At 47.5% G+C, this 24020-nt stretch overlaps 1 protein-coding gene across 11 annotated transcripts in view; it reads right to left on the bottom strand.

Moving 5' to 3' along the window:
* The window catches only part of SMARCD3 (SWI/SNF related, matrix associated, actin dependent regulator of chromatin, subfamily d, member 3), a 223189-nt gene that overhangs the window by 115774 nt on the left and 83395 nt on the right, over window positions 1-24020 (bottom strand). For 8 of the 11 annotated variants that reach the window (XM_054017007.1, XM_054017008.1, XM_054017011.1 and 5 more), the window contains 2 exons: window positions 21638-21855; window positions 17635-17677 (listed from right to left, as the gene is read on the bottom strand). In XM_054017007.1, coding sequence (XP_053872982.1) covers window positions 17635-17677; window positions 21638-21846 — 252 coding nt within the window. In that variant the 5' untranslated portion in view covers window positions 21847-21855. The remainder of the gene's footprint in view (window positions 1-17634; window positions 17678-21637; window positions 21856-24020) is intronic. The other 3 variants (XM_054017005.1, XM_054017006.1, XM_054017004.1) reach the window with 1 other exon arrangement.

The following is a 24020-nucleotide window of genomic DNA, read 5'->3' as shown; positions in this document are numbered from 1 at the left end:
CCCTGTATAACCGCCCTCCCCAAGTTCCATAGCCTCCTCACCCAGACACCCAAGAACGTGGGGGGGGGGGAGGGAGAGGGAGAGGGTAGGCTCCGTGCACCCTGCCACTCCACCCCAGTGGACAGTCCAAGCAAAAGGCTGTCATTATTTTGAACTTTTGAAGTGGCCTTTTCCTTCCTTCCTCCCCAACCCCACCCGGGCTACCTTGTCAGTTCTCTCCCTATGTTTATAATAAATTAATAAAGAATACATGATTTTTAAATGATAGTGACTTTATTTCCTTTGAAAGCAAGCTGTGATCGAAGGGGGGAAGGTGGGTTGCTTACAGGGAATGAGTCAATCAAGGAGGCGGGTTTTCATCAAGGAGAAACAAACAGAACTTTCACACCGTAGCCTGGCCAGTCATGAAACTGGTTTTCAAAGCTTCTCTGATGCGCAACGCTTCCTGGTGTGCTCTTCTAATCGCCCTGGTGTCTGGCTGCGCATAATCAGCAGCCAGGAGATTTGCCTCAACCTCCCACCCTGCCATAAAGGTCTCCCCCTTACTCTCACAGAGATTGTGGAGCAGACAGCAAGCAGCAATAACAATGGAAATAGAGGTCTGAGCGAGTCAGTAAAGTGCGCCAGCGACCCTTTAAACGTCCAAATGCACATTCTACCACCATTCTGCACTTGCTCAGCCTGTAGTTGAACAGCTCCTGACTATTGTCCAGGCTGCCTGTGTATGGCTTCATGAGCCATGGCATTAAGGGGTAGGCTGGGTCCCCAGGGATAATTATAGACATGTCAACATCCCCAATGGCTGTTTTCTGGTCTGGGAAGTAAATCCCTTGCTGCAGCCGTTTAAACAGACTAGTGTTCCTGAAGACGCGAGCGTCATGAACCCTTCTGGACCATCCCATGTTGATGTTGGTGAAACATCCCTTGTGATCCACCAGTACTTGCAGCACCATTGAAAAGTACCCCTTGCGGTTTATGTACTGGCTGCCCTGGTGCTCCGGTGCCAAGATAGGGATATGCGTTCCATCTATTGCCTCACCACAGTTAGGGAATCCCATTGCAGCAAAGCCATCTACTATGACCTGCACATTTCCCAGAGTGCTACCTTTGGTAGCAGCAGCTCAGTGATTGCTTTGGCTACTTGCATCACAGCAGCCCCCACAGTAGATTTGCCTACTCCAAATAGATTCCCGACTGACCAGTAGCTGTCTGGCGTTGCAAACTTCCACAGGGCTATCTCCACTCGCTTCTCAATTATGAGGGCAGCTCTCATCTTAGAATCATAGAATCATAAAATATCAGGGTTGGAAGGGACCTCAGGAGGTCATCTAGTCCAATCCCCTGCTCAAAGCAGGACCAATTCCCAACTAAATCATCCCAGCCAGGGCTTTGTCAAGCCGGGCCTTAAAAACCTCCAAGGAAGGAGACTCCACCACCTCCCTAGGTAACGCATTCCAGTGCTTCACCATCTTCCTAGTGAAATAGTGTTTCCTAATATCCAATCTGGACCTCCCCCACTGCAACTTGAGACCATTGCTCCTTGTTCTGTCATCTGCCACCACTGCAAACAGCTGAGCTCCATCCTCTTTGGAACCCCCCTTCAAGTAGTTGAAGGCTGCTATCAAATCCCCCCTCATTCTTCTCTTCTGGAGACTAAACAATCCCAGTTCCCTCAGGCTCTCCTCATAAGTCATGTGCTCCAGACCCCTAATCATTTTTGTTGCCCTCTGCTGGACTCTTTCCAATTTTTCCAATCTTGGTATTCTGGCGCTTCAAGGCAGGGGAAAGCAAGTCACAAAGTTCCATGAAAGTGCCCTTATGCATGCGAAAGTTACGCAGCCACTGGGAATCATCCCAGACCTGCAACACTATGCGGTCCCACCAGTCTGTGCTTGTTTCCCAGTCCCAGAATCGGCATTCCACGGCTATAACCTGCCCCATTAACACCATGATCTCCAAAGTGCCGGGGCCCGCAGTTTGAGAGAATTCTGTGTCCATGTCCTCATCACTCTCGTCGCCGAGCTGCTTTCGCCGCCTCCTCCTCGCCTGGTTTTTCAGGTTCTGATTCAGCATAGACTGCACGATAATGTGCGAGGTGTTTACAACGTTCATGACTGCTGTCTTGAGCTGAGCAGGCTCCATGCTTGCCGTGGAATGGCGTCTGCATAGTTCACCCAGGAAAAAAGGCGCGAAACGGTTGTCTGCTGTTGCTTTCACGAAAGGAGGGGTGAGGCTGTACCCAGAACCACCAGCAACAATGTTTTTTGCCCCATCAGGCATTGGGATCTCAACCCAGAATTCCAATGGGCAGGGGAGACTGTGGGAACTATGGGATAGCTACCCACAGTGCAACACTCCAGAAGTCGACGCTAACCTCGGTACATGGACGCACACCGCCGAATTAATGTGCTTAGTGTGGCCGCATGCATTCGACTTTATACAATCTGTTGCCAAAAATCAAATTCTGTAAAATCGGAGTAATCACGTAGTGTAGACATACCCCAAATATCAGTAGTCTTACCCTTCTAATGTGACGGATGTGCCCTCTCTCCCAGGCAGCAGCACCCGAGCTGGGACTGGGAAAGGGAAGGGGGTGTCTCTCCCCCGCCACAGAAGCCACAGAGCTGAGGCTGGGAAGGAGAGCCATCTCTCCCTGGCAGCTGCAACCCCTGAGCTGGGGAAAGTCACCTCTTTCTCTGGCTGCCGCAGCCCTGCATGTCCCAAATTCCTCCCACCCCCTCTTCTCACCCCACTGACCCCTCCCACCTACCCCCTAAGGCTACCACCTCACCTTACACATGTGTCTTCTCCAGGGTCCAGGCACCTAATTAGTGGAGCCAGGCCTGCACAGCTCCACTAATTAGGTGGGTAGCCCTTCATTCTCACATGTGCAGCCGCCCAGATGCACACCTTAGAAGGAACTATCTGCGGACCACCTGAATGGAGATCGTGGACCACAGGTGGTCCATGGACCACAGTTTGAGAGCCTCCGCTCTAAAGTTTTACATTGTTTTGTTTTTGAGTGCAGTTATGTAACAAGAAAAATAAAAAGCTACATTTGTAAGTTACACTTTCACAATAAAGAGATTGCACTACAGTACTTCATAGAATCATAGAATATTAGGGTTGGAAGGCACCTCAGGAGGGCATCTAGTCCAACCCCCTGCTCAAAGCAGGACCAATCCCCAACTAAATCATCCCAGCCAGGGCTTGGTCAAGCCCTACTTGTATGAGGTGAATTGAAAAATACTATTTCCTTTGTTTATCATTTGTACAGTGCAAATATTTCTAATAAAAAATAATAATATAAAGTGAGCACTGTACACTTTGTATTCTGTGCTGTAATAGAAATCAATATATTTGAAAATGTAGAAAAACATCCAAAAATATTTAATAAATTTCAATTGGTATTCTATTGTTTAACAGGACAATTAATCATGATTAATTTTTTTAATCACAGTTAATTTTTTGAGTTAATCACATGAGTTAACTGCGATTAATCGACAGCCCTGATTTAATTACATTATTGCCGTTATTACGGAGCAGTTCAGGTGAAATTATAGGAAGGACAAATGAAAGAACTTAGTTCTGGAAATTATCTGAACACACACATAACCAGGGCTTCTTCTTGTGTGTCAGACAGATATAAGGAATGATGGATCCTTTAAGTCATAGAATCATAGACTATCAGGGTTGGAAAGGACCTCAGGAGGTCATCTAGTCCAACCCCCTGCTCAAAGTCAAGAAAGCTGGACAAGTCCTGTGGCAACAATAAGAAGGAATTACAGAGACTATGCAGAACTTTATTCCATACCCATCACCATGCTAGCTGAAGGGGGTCAAGGTCACTATATAGAATGTGAACCTTGGGATATATTTGTTGTGTTTTCTTAAACCTTGTGTGGAATGAAGGACACCTTTAACTTTTTTTTAATGAGGAAATATTGGGAACAAAACCCTTTTCCATGGCATTACTGAAACATCATTTAAACAGTTCTATTTTGGAGAAGGGAGACCACTTCATCTCTCAGTACTCTCTTATGAGGGAGATTTGGGAAGTAGCATGGAGTATAATTAAAGCTACATTTTAGTATTGGGTATTTTTAGTAAAAGTCATGGACAGGTCATGGGCAGTAAACAAAAATACACAGCCCGTGACCTGTCCATGACATGTACTATATACCCCTGACTAAATCTTGGGGAGGGGGCAGCCCAGGCGTACCAAGGTTGCTGGGGGGGGCGGGCCATGAACTCTGCTGGTGCTGGGGGCAGGTGGTGTTGGCAGGGCTGGCAGGCTCCCTACCTGGTACCGTGCCTCCCTGGAAACAGCGACATCCCCCCTCCCTCAGCTCCTAGGCAGAGGCATGGTCGGGCAGCTATGTGCAATGCCTCTGCCCCAAGCACCGGCTCCACAACTCCCACTGGCCGGGAACCACGGCCAATGGGAGCTGCAAGGGCAGTGCCTGCAGGCAGAGGCAGCACGCAGAGACTCCTGGCTTCACCTCCGCCTAGGAGCCAAGGGACATGTCACCGCTTCCGGGGAGCCCCCCCGAGGTAAGCACCTCCCAGAGCCCTCACCCCTCCCACACCCCAACCCCCAGCCCTGAGCTCCCTCCCATACCCAAACTCCTGCTGCTGCTGGCAGAGAGGGGCGTGGTGAACCGAGACTGCCCTAGCAGCAGCCAGTGTGGCTGGCCCAGGGTCTGCCAGGCCAGCTGCTGCAGAAGTCATGGAGGTCCTGGAAAATTATGGAATCCGTGACTTCGGTGACAAACTCTCAGCCTTAAGTACAAGTATAATTGGATGGTGCACCTTTTCTGTGTGACTGAAGTTATTCTCCTCCAGACCAGAAAACAAGACAAAAGATGGACTGGATACATGGACTGGGATTGAGAAATTAAAAGGTTTGCCACAGATGCCGCAATAAGATTCTTCAGCATCTTGTTAAAAAAAAAAAATTTAAATTATTGTGTCAGTGTTGAAGTAGTAACACTATCAATAAGAGGGCTGAGGGAGCATCTATTTGTGATGTCTTCTTCATCTCTTTGAGAAAGATTTCTCTGAAGTGATCTCTGGAAGCGGCATTACTGAGGTTCTGTATGATTCTAACCAGACTCCTTTCAATAACACAATGAAGACGATCTTTGCTGGAAAGCTGATTGAGAGAAACCCCAAAACTGAGCTTTTGCAAAGTATTATCAATTTGTGAACTAAAAAGATTCAATCCTTCAACTGGAAGATCTTTGACATTAGCCTTGACATTAAGTAGCGGACTGGAGCTCTTCAGCCAGACATTCTCTCAAAGTGAACACATCCCGCTGTGAATGAGAAGTCATATCCACCACTCACTGAGTGAGTGATTTAACTCTTGCGCACTCTCAAATTACTTTGGCTTTCTTCATGAACTGCTCTGGAAGGTGTTCAAGCAAAGATGCGATCATGTTCAAGGGACAGAACCCATACCAGGCAAGACAACAGTTGATAACTAGCTAGCTTTATCTGAATGGTAGCCTAGGAGTATGCCTTGCAGCCAAGGAGTTCCCTCTTCCTCATATCTGGTCTGGAGTACCTATTTTGAAGCTCTACAAGGCTCCTTCTGTGACTGCAGATACCACAATGCTTCTGGAGCTGTGATGGAACTTGTTAAGTCTTGGCAACATCTGCACAATTACTGGAGTAAGCCAGAAATCCTCTGCTGGCTCAGAGAGACCATTTTGTTAATTGATATGGCCCACCTTGTCCCTGGAGCAAGTCGTGAAGATGTCATTCTCAAAAGCCTGTAATTCTGCAGATCAGGACCTAGAAGTTCTTAAAATGGTCAAAAGGCAAAGATTATGTGGATGTCACTATGTCATCATCTTTATTTGACTCATCAGTCTCCTCTGAATTCAGTGATTCTTCATCTGAAGATGGGAAAGATGCAGCCTACGAAGGCTCCTTCTCAGAGGGCACATGGGCTGGTATCACAGAGGTCAGGCCCAAGAGGCTGATAAGTCCTAGGTGTCTTATTCCTTTGTGACACTGTGATGGTGGTTGTCACCAAGGTCAACATTACCATGGTGTACAAGCAACAAAAGCACAGGGAGGCATTCAGCTACCCAGTGGGGCTGGAGAAAACTGCTACCTGAAAGCCAGATGCTCATGGATTGTTCCAGATCAGAGACCACTCAGAATGAGCCTCACACTGCATCTGGTATCATGGATGGGGGTTCCACGACCACTACTCCCAAGAGGAGGAGGAGGGTGGTGGCGGTCAGGGACTCCCTCCTCAGGGGGACTGAGTCATCTATCTGCCGCCCCGACCAGGAAAACCGAGAGGTCTGCTGCTTGCCAGGAGCTAGGATAAACGATGTGACGGAGAGACTGCCAAGACTCATCAAGCCCTCGGATCGCTACCCCTTCCTGCTTCTCCACGTGGGCACCAATGATACTGCCAAGAATGACCTCGAGCGGATCACTGCAGACTACGTGGCTCTGGGAAGAAGGATAAAGGAGTTTGAGGCGCAAGTGGTGTTCTCGTCCATCCTCCCTGTGCAAGGAAAAGGCCTGGGTAGAGACTGTCGAATCGTGGAAGTCAACGAATGGCTACGCAGGTGGTGTTGGAGAGAAGGCTTTGGATTCTTCGACCATGGGATGGTGTTCCAACAAGGAGGAGTGCTAGGCAGAGACGGGCTCCACCTAACGAAGAGAGGGAAGAGCATCTTCGCAAGCAGGCTGGCTAACCTAGTGAGGAGGGCTTTAAACTAGGTTCACCGGGGGAAGGAGACCAAAGCCCTGAGGTAAGTGGGGAAATGGGATCCTGGGAGGAAGCACAAGCAGGAGAGCGCAAGAGGGGAGGACTCCTGTCTCATGCTGAGAAAGAGGGACGATAGATGGGTTATCATAAGTGCCTATACACAAATGCAGGAAGCCTGGGAAACAAGCAAGGAGAACTGGAAGTCCTGGCACAGTCAGGGAACTATGATGCGATTGGAATAACAGAGACTTGATGGGATAACTCACATGACTGGAGTACTGTCATGGATGGATATAAACTGTTCAGGAAGAACAGGCAGGGAAGAAAAGGTGTGGGAGTTGTGTTGTATGTAAGAGAGCAGTATGACTGCTCAGAGCTCCGGTATGAAACTGCAGAAAAAACGGAGAGTCTCTGGATAAAGTTGAGAAGTGTGAGCAACAAGGGTGATGTCGTGGTTGGAGTCTGCTATAGACCACCAGACCAGGGGGATGAGGTGGACGAGGCTTTCTTCTGGCAACTAGCAGAAGTTGCTAGATCGCAGGCCCTGGTTCTCATGGGAGACTTTAATCATCCTGATATCTGCTGGGAGAGCAATACAGCGGTGCACAGACAATCCAGGAAGTTTTTGGAAAGTGTAGGGGACAATTTCCTGGTGCAAGTGCTGGAGGAACCAACTAGGGGCAGAGCTTTTCTTGACCTGCTGCTCACAAACAGGGAAGAATTAGTAGGGGAAGCAAAAGTGGATGGGAACCTGGGAGGCAGTGACCATGAGATGGTCGAGTTCAGGATCCTGACACAAGGAAGAAAGGAGAGCAGCAGAATACGGACCCTGGATTTCAGAAAAGCAGACTTTGACTCCCTCAGGGAACAGATGGGCAGGATCCCCTGGGAGAATAACATGAAGGGCAAAGGGGCCCAGGAGAGCTGGCTGTATTTTAAAGAATCCTTATTGCGGTTGCAGGAACAAACCACCCCGATGTGTAAAAAGAATAGTAAATATGGCAGGCGACCAGCTTGGCTAAACAGTGAAATCCTTGCTGATCTTAAACGCAAAAAAGAAGCTTACAAGAAGTGGAAGATTGGACAAATGACCAGGGAGGAGTATAAAAATATTGCTCAGGCATGCAGGAGTGAAATCAGGAAGGCCAAATCACACTTGGAGTTGCAGCTAGCAAGAGATGTTAAGAGTAACAAGAAGGGTTTCTTCAGGTATGTTAGCAACAAGAAGAAAGTCAAGGAAAGTGTGAGCCCCTTACTGAATGAGGGAGGCAACCTAGTGACCGAGGATGTGGAAAAAGCTAATGTACTCAATGATTTTTTTGCCTCTGTCTTCATGAACAAGGTCAGCTCCCAGACTGCTGCACTGGGCAGCACAATATGGGGAGAAGGTGACCAGCCCTCTGTGGAGAAAGAAGTGATTTGGGACTATTTAGAAAAACTGGACATGCACAAGTCCATGGGGCCGGATGCGCTGCATCCCAGGGTGCTAAAGGAGTTGGCGGATGAGATTGCAGAGCCATTAGCCATTATTTTTGAAAACTCATGGCGATCAGGGGAGGTCCCAGATGACTGGAAAAAGGCTAATGTAGTGCCCATCTTTAAAAAAGGGAAGGAGGAGGATCTGGGGAACTACAGGCCAGTCAGCCTCACCTCAGTCCCTGGAAAAATCATGGAGCAGGTCCTCAAGGAATCAATTCTGAAACACTCAGAGGAGAAGAAAGTGATCAGGAACAGTCAGTATGGATTCACCAAGGGGAAGTCGTGCCTGACTAACCTAATTGCCTTCTATGATGAGATAACTGGCTCTGTGGATAAGGGGAGAGCAGTGGATGTGTTATTCCTTGACTTTAGCAAAGCTTTTGATATGGTCTCCCACAGTATTCTTGCCGCCAAGTTAAAGAAGTATGGGCTGGATGAATGGACTGTAAGGTGGATAGAAAGCTGGCTAGATCGTTGGGCTCAACAGGTAGTGATCAATGGCTCCATGTCTAGTTGGCAGCCGGTTTCAAGCGGAGTGCCCCAAGGATCGGTCCTGGGGCCGGTTTTGTTTAATATCTTTATTAATGATCTGGAGGATGGTGTGGACTGCACTCTCAGCAAGTTTGTAGAGGACACTAAACTAGGAGGCGTGGTAGATACACTAGAGGGTAGGGATCGGATACAGAGGGACCTAGACAAATTAGAGGATTGGGCCAAAAAAAACCTGATGCGGTTCAACAAGGACAAGTGCAGAGTCCTGCACTTAGAACGGAAGAATCCCATGCACTGCTACAGACTAGGGACCGAATGGCTAGGTAGCAGTTCTGCAGAAAAGGACCTAGGGGTCTCAGTGGACAAGAAGCTGGATATGAGTCAACAGTGTGCCCTTGTTGCCAAGAAGGCTAACGGCATTCTGGGCTGTATAAGTAGGGGCATTGCCAGCAGATCGAGGAACGTGATCGTTCCCCTTTATTCGACATTGGTGAGGTCTCATCTGGAATACTGTGTCCAGTTTTGGGCCCCACACTACAAGAAGGATGTGGAAAAATTGGAAAGAGTCCAGCGGAGGGCAACAAAAATGATTAGGGGTCTGGAGCACATGACTTATGAGGAGAGGCTGAGGGAACTGGGATTGTTGGGAGCTATACAAGTACCTAGATAGATCCCTGATGGCAATGGGGCCGCCACTGTGGGATCACCAAACTGGGAGTTTGTATCCTAGTTTAACTCTCTTGGTGCAGAAGACTCAGGAGGAATAAATACATAAAAGGCTGTTTAGATACAGCAGAGGAAGGAAAGGAAACATAGAGGAAATAGGGGGGAGGGATAGCTCAGTGGTTTGAGCATTGGCTTGCTAAACCCAGGGTTGTGAGTTCAATCCTTGAGGGGCCACTTGGGGATCTGGGGCAAAATCAGTACTTGGTCCTGCTAGTGAAGACAGGGGGCTGGACTCGATGACGTTTCAAGGTCCCTTCCAGTTCTAGGAGATGGGATATCTCCATTAATTATTTATTTATTTAAAGCTAGCTTTTCCATGGCAAGAGTTCTGACCCACTTAATGCTTCCACATGATCTGGTGCTAAAGCATACCAACTGGCTCACTAATGCTAAAACTATGCTCCAGAGCCCAACATTCATTCAGTCTGAAGGGTTTGGTGCTGAATAAAACTTCCCAGCCATCAAGATTCCTCATATCTAGGGAGACTCTTGGCACCAACTCACTACAGGATTTGTGATGCCAGTCTTCCTCAGAGTGAGAGGAAGGAAAGAAATTGGAATCACGGATCCCTTCCCCTCTGCTTCTTCTCCAGAGATGTCGGAGGGCTTGAACTCAATGGGTCAACTGACCTCAAACTTCTGAGAGTAATTCAGAACCAAACAAATATTGGTTCCATTCTTTTATTTCCTCTTGGGTTTCTACACTGAGGGCATTGAGGATCTACTGGGCATACATTCAGCCTGTTCCTCAGAATAAGATTAGTTGATTTTTAATCTCTCTTCAAAAAGGAATAGACAGAGCCAAGACCCCCAATTCTAGCAAGCCTCAGTAGGAAGCTGGTTCACACCTACCACTTGTGAGCAAATGAACCTGTCTTAGACATTTCAGACAGTGCACATATTGTTCAAAAGGCCAGCATTTTTGCATTACAAGAGGCACAGCACTTGAAGTCCAACTTCTTGTCAGCCATTGAACTGACTGAAACCAGCAGCCCTGAATGGCAAATTGCAACTAGGTCAGTATATTCAATACTACTGCAAGTATCAGGGGGTAGCCGTGTTAGTCTGTATCCACAAAAACAATGGCACCTTAAAGACTAACAGATTTATCTGGGCATAAACTTTCGTGGGTAAAAAACCCACTTCATCAGATACTACTGCAGTGATCAAATGGAATGGAAGCGTACTTGGGTTCAATGCTCCTTAGATACCCTTCGTTTCTATATTCTAATAAGCAAGGGAGTAGGCATGCGTAATCGACACTACTTCAAAGAGTGCTCTGTGCTTGACACATCCCAGAAATGTTCCAAATAGAAAGTCCCATAAACATGCTAAATGCAATACATGGTGGGCACTCATGATCACTGATCAATACCATTCAGACAAGCCTTGATCCTGTGAAAGGCAATGTGATATTGCATACAGGAGTTATACAAGAGTCCACCACTCAGTCAGAGTAATCAATCAGCCATGAGTAATTCGTCCTAACATGGGCAAATCTCAGCAATACCTTACCCAGAATCTTAGTACCGGCTAAAAAAAAAAAAAAAATCTATCCTGTTTATGATTTTGTTTATGTTTATAATAATTAAGTAAAAGCAGGCTCTAGATCATAGGTCTATAAAGCAGGACCACAGGAAGAGTACTAGATCATTAATCATTAGTGGCTCTTGACAGAAGGACTAATGAGGGCTATCCTGTAGGTCCTTTTCAATGAAGCACGTTTCTTCACTGACAGCACAGCACCAATGAGCCAAGCCATCTCTGTAGTACATATCCATGACTCACTTGGGAGTCCAGGGCCTAGACCAAGTTAAAATTCATCAGCCATAGAATACAGTCAGCTCCAAGGAAGGCTGCATTTTCTTCTCCCCACTTTGAATGTGAATTATTTCTCAATCCACTTGTCTTTGAGAAGCAATGTGCTCAGTACGGGAAGTCAAGATTCCTGGCCTGACTTTGGCACTGATTCACTGTGAGGGCTCTGACTCATATTACTGACTCGTCATGGAGAGAGACAGGGTTTGAGAATGTCAGCACCAGCTGTAGACCGTGCAGTATGAGAAGGGTTGGAGAAATGTGTTAAAGCAATAGTAGCAACAAAAGTTAATTGAGCCACCACAAAACCAACAACAGAAGTGAGAGACAACTGTGACACTAGCAACAATGGGACTACATTGGAATCCAACAGAAGTGATAAAGTCTGGCATGATGTGAGTAAGCGCCATAGCTGCAGCACTTCCAGAGGCTGAACAGAAATCAGTTTTTCACAGCGACTGGACAAGGGAATAGAAATGAGATGCACCTGCTTCCTAATGAACACAGATTGTAGATATACTTGTCTGAGATCATCTGGCCTTATTCAGTGGCTCCTCTGGCTTACTGGGCTCAAATGTTTTATCAGAATGATTGCTTTAGCACAGCTAGTAAGTAAAATAAGTCTCTTGTGCTGCCACCATTGTTCCCTCATAGCCGTATTTATTATTAATTACTACTACTATTACTACTTAACATTTATAATGCAGTACTCAGTAGAAACCAGGTGGGGTTCTAGAAACATATAATAAATGAATGATGGTCTCTGCCCCAAACAGTTGTAACCTAAAAGACAAGGCTTAATAAGACAAGCAAGTGACAAGTGGGCTGAGGCAGAGGGGATAACAAATATGAGAGGATGAGCACAGTTCTTAGGGAATCAATAGCAGTGATCACAGCTTGTTTTCAGGTTGCAGTTGCTACAGGCATTACAGAAGAGATGAGTTTTGATGATGTAATTGGAGGAGTTGGTACTTAAAGTTATGCTTATGGAAAGACGCCCCCAAAAAGATGATGTACAGAGAGAAAAAGAGAGGCCCAGGACAGAGCCCTAAGGAATGCCCATCGAAAGGGGGAGAGATGAGGAAGAGGACCTACTCAACAAGACATTGAAGGAGTGATCTGAAAGGCAGGAGGAGAACCATGAGAGAACAGTCATGAAAGCCAGGGGATGACATGATTTTGAGAAGAAGAGGATTGACTGTATTGTCAAAGTAGCTGATTGGTCAAGAAGGAGGAGTATGAAATGTGATCAGAAAGAAGTCAGAGACCTTAGCGAGACCAATGCATACAGTAGAACCTCAGAGTTATAAACACCAGAGATAAAAACTGACCAGTCAACCATGCAACTCATTTGGAAACAGAAGTTCACAATCAGGCAAGCAGCAAAGAAAAAAAAAAGCAAATACAGTACAGTACTGTGTTAAACATAAACTACTAAAAAAATAAAGGGAACGTTTAAAAAAAGATTTGACAAGGTAAGGAAACTGTTTCTGTGCTTGTTTCATTTAAATTAAGATGGTTAAAAGCAGCAATTTTCTTCTGCATAGTAAAGTTTCAAAGTTGTATTAAGTCAATGTTCAGTTGTAAACTTTTGAAAGGACAACCCATAATATTTTGTTCAGAGTTATGAACATAGTCACCATTCCCAAGGTGGTCATAACTCTGATGTTCTACTGTATTTGTACTTTGAGGAGAGGAACCTGAACAAAGTGGGAGGTGAGGGCAGGATGAGAAAAGTCAAGAAATGGGAGGGAATGGGGGTTACTGAGGGAGGTGGAGGGGTTAGAGGAGGAGAGCAGGGAAATAGTCTCAGAGTCTGACAGGCAAGAGGGGGAAGAAGAGAGTGTGATGGGGAGGGGAGAGGTCACATCGGGATTCACAGATTCAGAAGGGCCTGTAGGAACCATTATGATTATTTCACCTGACCTCGTGCATAACACAGGCCTGATAATCTCATCCAGTGATTCCTTTACCCAGTCCATCACTTCCAGTTGAGCTAGAGTGCGTCTGTCAGAAAGAGATGCCCAGGTATGATTTTCAGATTCCAAATAACTGAGAATCCACCTTATCCACAGGTCAGTTTTTCCATAGTAGTTCTCACTGATAAAAAACATGTGTCTTATTTTTAGTCTGAATCTGTCTAGCTTTAGCTTCCATCCAGTGGCTCTCATTCTGTTTTTGTCCCTTGGATCAGAGAGCACTCTATTATCAAAAATCTTCTCCTCATTTAGAAATTATAGACTGTGATAAAGTCAAGTCTTAACCTTCTCTTAGTTAAACTAAATAGACGGAGGTTTTGTTGATTTTTTTCTTTGCAGAAATTGGCAAGATTCTGCATGGACAGCAAGGAGAAGGGCTTTAAGAGGGAGTTAAAAGTGGCAAAAAGGATTGAGAGTATGACAGTCCATCAGTATGGAGAAGGAGAGTTTGGCCAGGAAGATAGTAGATCTGAAGGAGGAGAGAACAATTGTGTAGCAGAGGAAGTCAGCATGATCCATGGGACCCAATATGGCAGCAGGAGCTGAGGAAGTAGATGATGGGGAAGAGCCAGGGATAGGGGTTGCCAGGACACATCTTGTGGCGTATGAGTGAGGCAACCAAGTCAAGAGTGGTGGCTAGTGCAAACTGGAGGGAATCATGGATTGAAGTCAGTAGAGCAAGGGAAGGAGAAAAAAGTCATTGACACTGATGGGACTAGAAGTCCCAGAAGGAGTGGGGAGATGACGATATTGAAAGAGATGAGCCAGTGGATGTAGAGGACAAACTCTGTGATAAAGAGATCAGAAGGCTGTGCTTGGTGAAGAGCAAGTCAAGTGAGTGGTGATTATGGTGAGCAAGTCAAGGTAAAAGAGAGGAGACAGGTGCCTAATGTATCTGATGGGTTGTCAATATGGAATATGAAGTCAACATGGATGGATGTGGCAAACTGTGATGACAAGAAGGTGGAGAGACAGGAATCAGAGTCAGAGAAGGTGGATGTGGGAGGAGCTGGGTGGGCGGGGAAGGGGAGAAGACAGATGAGTCAGATGAGTGCTCCTCAGGGGAGAAGGCATGAAGGGCTGGAGACAGAGGAGGGGAGCATGACACCCACCATGTTCCTTTTGGGACAATTCAAGAAAGGGACTTTGAGAGAAGTGGCCACCATAAGAGAGAGGCTACAGAGGCTGTTGTCAGATGGGGGATTCAGGTCTTGAGAGCCAAGAGACCACAGGGAACAGAGGATGAAGCGGTGATGGATGGCTGTGATCTTTTTTGAGATGGAACTGGCATTCAGAGAGAACAGGAGAAGACAAGGTGGGCATGGGAGCAAGTGGGATTGGTATAAGGTTTGAAAAAGACCATGAGGTGGAGGTGATGTGAGGGAAAGAGAGGGGGAAGAGGAAGGAACAGATTTGAAGTTAATGTTGGTGAATATAACCCACTAAACTCTCAGCCCTGTAATTTTGCAACATGTCTGCCTGTGTGTCACACTAGGCTGAGCTGGCTGTGTACAATTAAATATATGCAAAATGAAACACAACTCAAGCAGCTAACAATGGTAGCAGCTGTGCTGGCTCTCAGCAAAGAGCAGCACCAAGTTCCAGCAGTGACTGGCTGCAGTGCAGGCTTAATCAGAGCATGTATGTGTCCAGGTGGGTGTGATCTGTTTGCCCATTCTCCAGCCTCTCTGCCAAGGCCACTGCTGGAACCAGCAGCCTACACTGAGGAAACCACTCATTCTCACTACTTTTCCCCACTCCTTACTCAGAAAACAAGATAGTTTTTAAGAGGGAGTACAATTTGTTTTGAGACTTTCCCTCAACCTCCAGGAAGCACTAGGAGAAAGGCAACAAAAAGGCTGCGGAATGACTGAAAAATATTTATCACATACTATAGGTCACATGGGGGAGTGTGGTCTGGGTGGGCGGGGTCTATATCCAGACACTGATTGGATAGAAAGCTCTCATGAGACTTGGAAGCATGAATTGTGCATGTTCCCAATAACCACAGCTAGAGATTTTCCAGTTAATGGAAGAGGTGACACTTATCCTATTCACCACAGCAAGGAGTTATAGGGGGGAGGAGGAGAGAGGACATCTGGGAAAGATAAAAATGACACAGTTAGTTTGAGATTACACCCCGTTGGTGCTATCACCAGCCCAACTGCACTCGTGGAAAACCTACTGTAGATGAGACTCTGACAACTTCCAGGGCTTTTATCACTAGATCAGTGATTTAGCGGACAGTGATTAAAAAAAAGTGAAAGCCACACTTTGTATACACTAAGGCTCCCTTTGGTACTACCACCAGTGCAGCTTTTGGGCAAAATTCCCTAGTGTAGAAAATGCCTTAAACATCACTGAATTACCAGTAATTGAATAAAGACATGTCTTTTGCTGCCAGTGGAGTCAGTTCCATTTGCGGGAGCTATGCGCTTTTGTTTTGGGAAGCGGGGAAAACTGCAGCCTTTAACAAACATGGGAATAACTTCTATTCTCACTACATAAGGTAGAAGGGTCTCTCTCAAAGATCTTTGTATTTGGCAGTGGTGCAATTGCTTCTAGAATACTGTGTCCAGTTCTGCAGTCCAGGAAGATGTTGATAAATTGGAGTGGGTTCAGAGAAGAGCCATTAGAATGATGAAAGGATTGGAAAACCTGCCTTATAGTGAAAGATTCAAGGAGCTCAATCTGTTTAGTTTATGGAAGAGAAGGTGAAGGGGTGACTTGATCACAGTCTACAAGTACCTACATAGGAAACAGACATTTGATAATGAAAGGCTCTTCAGTTTAGCAGACAAAAGGTATAACAAGAGCAAAAGGCTGGAAATTGAAGCCACACAAATTCAGACTAGAAATAAAACAAAGTTTTTAAACAGTGAGGGTAATTAACCACTGGAACAATTTACTAAGGGGTGTGGTGGATTTTCTCCCACTGGACATCTTTAAATCAAGGTTGGATGTTATTTCTAAAAGATCTGTTGTAGTTCAAATGGGAATTAATTCAGGAAAATTCTATGGCCAGGACTAGATAACTACAATGGTCCCTTCTGGCTTTATGATATATCAGTCTAAGATGGGTGGGGCCCACAGGGGACCAGTGTGCGAAAGAGACATAAAACTGAAAGAATATAGAGCCTGAACTCCCATTCTGGGAAAGGACAGGCTCCCTGTGGAGCAGAGATACAGCTCTAAAATGAAAAATTTAGGAGAATGTGAGTATCATGAAGTTCCGGGGTTTAATTGCAATTAAGCAGCAACACCTGGAAACTGGGTATGTTCTAAGGACTAGAAGATTAGGCCTGGGTCTTTCAGAGAGGGAGGCTGCAGAGAAAGGGTTCACAGTTGTGGGACAAGACACCTGCATCTCACAGGGGCCAAGAGAGGATTAATGTGTTGGAATGGTTGGGCCCATGTACTTATGGGGGATAAAGGAAGAGCTTGGAAGCTGGGAATAAATGCTAGCAAAGGGAAGGGAGGCTGACTGATGAGTTGTGGAAGGTATCTGAGTGCCGATCAAAGGGGCATTGGCATCTGGAGTGAGGAATGGCAGTAGAAGAGAGGCTAGTATCAAGTGATTGATATAAAGTTGCTTGTCGTGAAGGCTACAGTTTGTCTTTTGGGATCAGATGGTTGTTGGGGGAGGGGTGAACAGGGGGGTATTGGGAGGACAATCAGGACTGAGGTGATGTGAGGGTTTTGCTCCATGGGAAGGTGGGGCAATTCAGGTCAGGGCACTTGTTATGGGGTTTGCATGCTAGCTTAAAAGTAAGAGGATGCCAGCAGAGAGGAGTTGTTCAAGGACTTGCGAAAGAAAGTTAGAGAGTTTAAGCAGTGGGGAGGAAGTTAGTCAGATGTAGAGGGCCACACAAAGGCAGCTAATTCTCAGGGACACACGAGTTAATTCTCTGGACAATCTAGACCCTTTTAGCCCTGTTGTTGACATTGATTAAGCCAATTTACTTGCAAGAGAATACGGTTGAAAATGAGGAGCTGAAAGAACTGCTGGGCCACTGTAATGTAAGGAGGTGCCCATCTCCTGCAGGCAGGTGTTGAACTCTGAACCTGCTTTTGGCTACCCACAGAAACATTGATTTAAAACCCCTTCGAAATCCAGAGGGCACAAGTGCCTAATTGTGTCCTTTGCAGCTCAGCCCCGTGGCCCTCCCTGCATGCAGCAGTGTCAGCAGGGCTCACCCTTTGCACAAGGAGGACACAGGCCGAGCTCTGCTCCACACTCCCAGCCCCAGCATTGGCCTCACTCTCTAGACTTTCACCCAGCAGGCTACTTACTTTTTAATTAGATATCTTTAAACAAAAAGTGAAAGTATTTGTTAAAATCCATTTGAATAAACAAAGGTGCTGAGCGGACTGTGAAGTGAATAGGAAATGAAAGTGACTCACCCTCTGAGGGAGAATTTTGTCAGCCATCTTCCTCCTCTTGGCACTGTACATTTTTTAAAGAAAAAAACACGTTACCATGGTGACAGATCTAGGAGTAACGAGGCCACCTGCTAAATTATCCTGACATCTCCACATGCTGGTGCACAGCTGTGCATGTATCGGCAAAAGGGTCTCACCCATACCCAGTACTTAGGACCTCCTCTCTCAGCCGCTTCGAGGGGTGGGGATAACTAAGAAAAAATCAGGGCTTTCTGTCACACATCTTGGGGAAAAAGTCTTCAAGTTCTGTGATCACAGGGTCCTCTATAGTATGGGGCAGCAGTGTGTGTGTGTGTGAGAGATCTATGCATACATTATGAATGTGAGCGTCTGTGCGAGAGCATATATGTAGGAATGTGTGTAGCCATATGTAGATATGTATACATACACATACATTTGTGTGTATATACATATGTGCATACTTGATAGTGCATATGTCTGTTGATTGACTGTTCAAACAGATATGCTAATGTGTGTCCATGCATGCCCATGGGAGGGGGAGGGTGTGTGTGTATGAGAGTGAGAGAGAGAGAGAGAGAGACAGACAGACAGACTGTGCACACACAGTATGCATATGTTCACATGTGATTTACACAAGCATGTGTGGATATGTATATCTGTGTGTGTGTGCACGCCTGTGTGTGTATATATCAATATGTGCACATACATATATTATGCATCTACATTCCAAACACAGGTATATTATATGTGTGTGTGTGTGTGTGTGTGTGTATACACACACACACCTACCTCTCTATATCGGGCACCTGTGTGGGTGGGTGGGTGGGTGGGCGTGTGCAGAAGGCATGCTGACGAAATAGGAATCAGTCAAAGGCAGTGTCCCTGGATTTTGACTTTAAACTGCACACACCGTTGGTGCCCATCAAGCTGTTTCCTTGCAGCCCCAGCAGTTCAGAGAGAGGAGAAACTTGGCTCCCCTCTGCTCAGGGGAGTGACACCTCCATCCCTGGAGCAGGGGATCAATCAGTCCTCTCTGGGAGGCGAATGAGGACGAAGGAACCCCTCCCCCTCCAGGCCCTGGGGCTGCTCCTGCCCCTCCTCCCCCATTCCCATTTCTCCTGAGAGGCCCCTTAGTTTCTGTCTCCCCAGGACCAATGTTTTTACCTTTTTCCAGAGGTGGTACATGCCCTTCCCACACTCACTAGTGATGTGCACCTTCCTCCTGAGTGGGGCCTGGGACACCAGTTTCTCTGCTCTTCTTGGGGCCAGACCCAAGGCACTGTTTGGGGGGGTGGGAATGTAAACTGACCCTCCCTCAGGCCCAGCTCTGGATTTGGCCCAGGGTTTTTACACACCCATCCGCTGGCCACATGGGCAGGATGCCCTCTTGGGACAGTGGCCCCTTTAGGAAGTGAGGAATGCTGGAGCCGAAACATTCCATGGCAGTTTATGGGGGAGGGGCTGGGACTCTGACCTGACCTAGGGGGAGGGGGAGAGGGCAGGGGTGAGGGGAGGGGCAAGGGAGGAGCTAGTGCCTCTGGCCTGGCCATGGAGGGAGGGGCTAGTGACTCTCACCAGACCTAGGGAACAGCTGGAGAAGGAAAAACAAACACCCCAGAAATGACAGGAGGTGATGCCACAATAATTGCAGGAGAGAAACAGTGACTGGGTGAGCCAGAGTCTAAAGGAAATGGGAGCGTGCACCTGGAGCACCCAGTAAAACTGAAAGAGAGTTACACCACATCCATTCCCCCAGAGTCTGATAGAGACAAGGGAATTTATCCCCTTTCTGCCTAAACCGAGCCTCCCATGGCAAGGATATTTACCCCCTCCCCAAAGCCTGCCAGAGATGGGAGGGGAGTTAGTGCGGGGAAAGCAGAGGAACTTCTGAGAAGGGGACAGGAGAGGGGAAGAAAACCAGGGTAAAGAATACAATAAACTCCATGGAGAGGAGATATGATCGAGGAAACATAGGGAGCCTTTTGGTGCCTCCTGGAAGGTGAGCAGGGCTCACTCACTACAACAGGGTTTCAAACTGCAAGAAAATTTGAGGATCAGAAGGTGTTTTCTTCTGCAATGGGGACTTGAAACAGACTAATTCCCATGTGACAATCCTTGGGAACTCCACTCACTCTTAATCCACTAACATTCTTGCTGCTGGGGCCCTTCTAGGGTGCATCCCAGATGCATGGACAGTCTCAGCACACATTCTTAAAGCTCGCTAGATGCTCCAGTGCAAATACCCCTGACTCACAGGAGCTCCCAGTGCACTGAACCGAAAGAAGCAGGTATTACATGCAACCAGAGGTACTGACACCACTATTACACTGCCTGAGCCTGCAAGTACCCATAATGTTTGCACAACAGATGTGCAGTTTCTGCAGGTGAATGTGCCTCAAGCATTCATCAACCATAAATCTAGGCTTGAGGGATTGGCTCACACTTTGCAAATTCAGAATCTGATGAGTTCTAACCATTTATGCTTTTTAAATAGCAATTATAACTATTATTTAATTGCCAACAGTGCACTGAGTGTTGTATGAGATTAAAGATGGGCAAATTCTGCCAGAAAAGTACATACACATCAAAAATGCCCCCCTCCAACTCTAGTTAGTTACTTTCTGTAAATTTCATTACTGAATTTCACCAGTGAATGTTTGTAGACAATGAAAAACTCATGAATACTTATGCAAATGCATTTTGCACTAGTGCTCATGGTATAAGTGTTCACACCACCAAGCTAAAATCTCTGATTTGCCTGCTCCTGTTTATAAAATATTCAGTTAACCAATCAGGGAGCAGAAGTATTATTATGCAAAATAGGTGACCAATCATACACCACAAACAACAAAAAGTTGAAGACAAAAGTCAAAATACGTAGTTAGCAAACACTCTATAGATTGAATACAACTCGACCCGATAGCTTGAAACATGCACCAAACATTATAACAACTCCAAATAAGAAAATTAATAGAAATCAAGGTCTGGTCAGAGACAATTCACAAATGAAAAACTATTCAGTGAATTTTGCACTGTCACAGTCCCTGCTCCAAGCAGCATATAACCTATAAATAAGGCTGCAAGTTTGTCAAAGAGGTCACGGAAGTCCTGGATTCCGTGACCTCCGTAGCGGCCGGTGGCTCAGGGACAGCTCAGGCAGCCCCTGAGCCAGACACACCAACTGCTGCTGGGGCAGTCTCGAGCCACACACACACACACACACACACACACACACACACACACACCAGCAGAGTTTGGGTGTGGGTGGGGGCAAGGGATTAGGGCATAGGATGGGGTGAAGCAGGCTCTGGGAGGCACTTACCTGGGGGGCTCCCCAGAAGCCGCGACATCCCCCTCGCTCAGCTGCTAGGTGGAGGCATGGCCAGGCAGCTGTGTGCCTGCCTCCGCCCAGGCAGCTCTGTGTGCCTGCCTCCGCCCAGAGCTGGGTTCGCAGCTGCCATTGACCAGGAACCACGGCCAATGGGAACTGCGGGGGCGGTGCCTGCAGGCTGAGGCAGCCCGCAGAGCTGCCTGGCCATGCCTCTGCCTAGCAGCTGAATGGGGGGGGGGGATGTCGCCACTTCTGGGGAGCCCTCATGTAAGTGCCGCCCAGAGCCTGCCTCACCCTTGTCCCGTGCTCCACCCCCCTACCCCCTCCCTCACTCAAACTCTGCTGCTGCTGTGGATGGGGAGGCGCGGAGCCAGGTAGGGAGTCTACCGGCCCCACCAACCCCTCTGCCCCCCAGCACCAGTGGGGGTCCCAGGCTGCACGCTGCCACCCATGCCTCCCAAGTTTTAGTCACAGGTATTCTTAGTAAAAGTCATGGACAGATCACAGGCCGTGAATTTTTGTTTACTGCCAGTGACCTGTCCCTGACTTTTACTAAAAATACCCATGACTAAAACCTAGCCTTTCCTATAAATCCATTGATTTGTTGCCTACATGTTTAAGATTGTCACACAATTGCAAAAGAGGCTGGTTCTTCTCTTTCAGTGCACTCACCTCCGGGTTCGGGTTTGAGTTGCTTGCTGCTGCTGTTGCACCTGCTGTTGCGCCTGCTGTTGTTGTACCTGCTGAGGTGCTGTGCGTTTTCGTGTTGGTTCCATCACTGTTTGGGGCATTCCAGGGCGCACTGAGGGGCTTCCAACATATGGTGAGCCTGGGGGACCCATTGGAGCCCCCTGATGGGGCATTCGAGCACCTGATGGCATCCCAGGGCGCTAGGGAGGAAGCAAAACAGAAATAAATAACTGTTTGGTCACAGTTATTGCAGCAGCAAAGGGGTTGGAATGAAGGCAGCAACTAGCTCCAAGGTAGAGACCAGCGAGTTTCCAAGCTTTGACCATTCTAATAAGCACCAGTGCAACAGGACAAAGCGATGGAGTCAGGCCTGGCACTTTCTGGTCATTAGAGAGAGTAACCTGATAAGAGTAGGCTGGAGGGTAGTAAGGAAAAAGGTTGGGGTCAGCAAGACGTTGAGCGGGTGGGTGAGTAATTCTGTTTGATAAAATTAGACGCTGAGTGGGTGGGTGATAGATCCAGGCCAAATTACTGCAGCATTCTCTCTTGGGCTGACCGTGAAGGTCATGTAGAAGCTACATCAGGGCCAACATGCTGTGGTCTACATGCTAATCAAGACTGATGATGACACCATATCACACCAGTGATCCTCACTTTATGCTGATTGGGCTACTGTGATCAACAGGGACTTTATAGCTGCAGTCAAAGGTGAAACTTTAAAGCCTTGGGGCAGAGATGTCTCCATCAAGGCTTCCACTTCAGGACACACGATCACTGGGGAGCAGAATAAGCCTATAAAGTGAGAAGATGTGGCTACAGAAAAGAGTCAGGAGCAGGACGGCGAGCCCGGCCGGGGCCCCACTCTCCCCGACCGGCTGGAGCGCCGGGGGGAGGGCAGCCCTGCTCTTCCCGGGCGGCCAGAGCGCCAGGGGGAGGGTGGCGAGCCCGCCTGCGGCCCCGCTCTCCCCAGCCGGCCACAGCGCCGGGAGGAGGGTGGAGAGCCCGGCCGCGGCCCGGCTCTTCCCGGCCAGGGGAGGGCGGTGAGCCCGGCCGGGGCTCCGCTCTCCCTGGGTGAGCGCCGCCCCCCCCTCTAGGTGCCACCCCAAGCACATGCTTGGAGGGCTGGTGCCTGGAGCCGGCCCTGAACAGGGGAACCTGAGAGCTTGATAACATTTCCTTAAGAATGCTAAAATCCATTGACTTCAGTGGCTTTGGATCAGACCATGAGATCAGTGCCGTACGAGACACAGCATAAAGTCAGTCCTAGCCCTAAAGAGCTTATAGCCCTCCAGGGAATCAACCACCAAGATGAATCTCATTTTAAAAATGCAAGCCCAACTCTTGGACACATTAAACTGTTACCCTTATTTATTATGATTTCAATGGCATGATCACTCTTGACAGAGCATGGTGTATGCACCAATGAGTTCTTTGATGGCTGCTGAGTCCGATGCGCAAGTGATGTACAGATCAGCTAACAAAGCACCTGCTCCAGCCGCAGGTAGCAGGCAAGTGTTTAACATAACAGTCCAGGTGAACACCAGCAAAGCCAGCATCTTAGGGCTGGTCCACACTAACCCCCCACTTCGAACTAAGATACGCAACTCCAGCTACATTATTCACGTAGCTGAAGTCGAACTATCTTAGTTAGAACTTACTGCGGGTCCACATGCGGCAGGCAGGTTCCCCCGTCGACTCCGCATACTCCTCTCGCCCAGCAGGAGTACCGGCGTCGACGGCGAGCACTTCCGGGATCGATTTATCGTGTCTAGACAAGACGCGGTAAATCAATCCCAGAAGATCGATTGCTTACCGCTGGACCCGGAGATAAGTATAGACGTACCCTTAGTCCACATCTCCGGACTAGCTAGCCAGCATACTATACTACCCAGAAGACCAGCTCAGAAGACAGAGTCGGCATGGCTAGCAGGGCTGGCTCTTGGTTTTTTGCCATCCCAAGCAAAAAAAAAAAAAAAAAAAAAAAGCTGGAGTGCCGCTGCCAAAGCAAAGGTGCCGCCCCTTGAGAAGTGCCGCCCCAAGCACATGCTTGGGACGCTGGTGCCTAAAGCCAGCCCTGATGGCTAGTGAGTGCAGATAATAGGGCTGGTATGGGAGACTGACTGTGGGAGCTGCAACTGGGTAAAGGAGAGGGAGGGGGCAGTAAACCTTTGTATAGAGCTGAGAACTTCTTCACCTGTCCCAGCTTGTACCATTGTTTGAGCTGCAAACACTGTTATGACAACATTTTGGAAACTATGTCTCTCTCCTCCACCACATTCCCAACTCCCCAAACCCAGCAGTCAGCAAAAGGAAATGGCTTAAAAATACAACACAATAAATCTTGTATTTAGAATCTCCTGTTGCC

Source organism: Malaclemys terrapin, chromosome 2 (assembly GCF_027887155.1).
Source record: "Malaclemys terrapin pileata isolate rMalTer1 chromosome 2, rMalTer1.hap1, whole genome shotgun sequence".
Taxonomy (NCBI): domain Eukaryota; kingdom Metazoa; phylum Chordata; order Testudines; family Emydidae; genus Malaclemys; species Malaclemys terrapin.
This window is presented reverse-complemented; position numbering and strand designations above follow the sequence as displayed.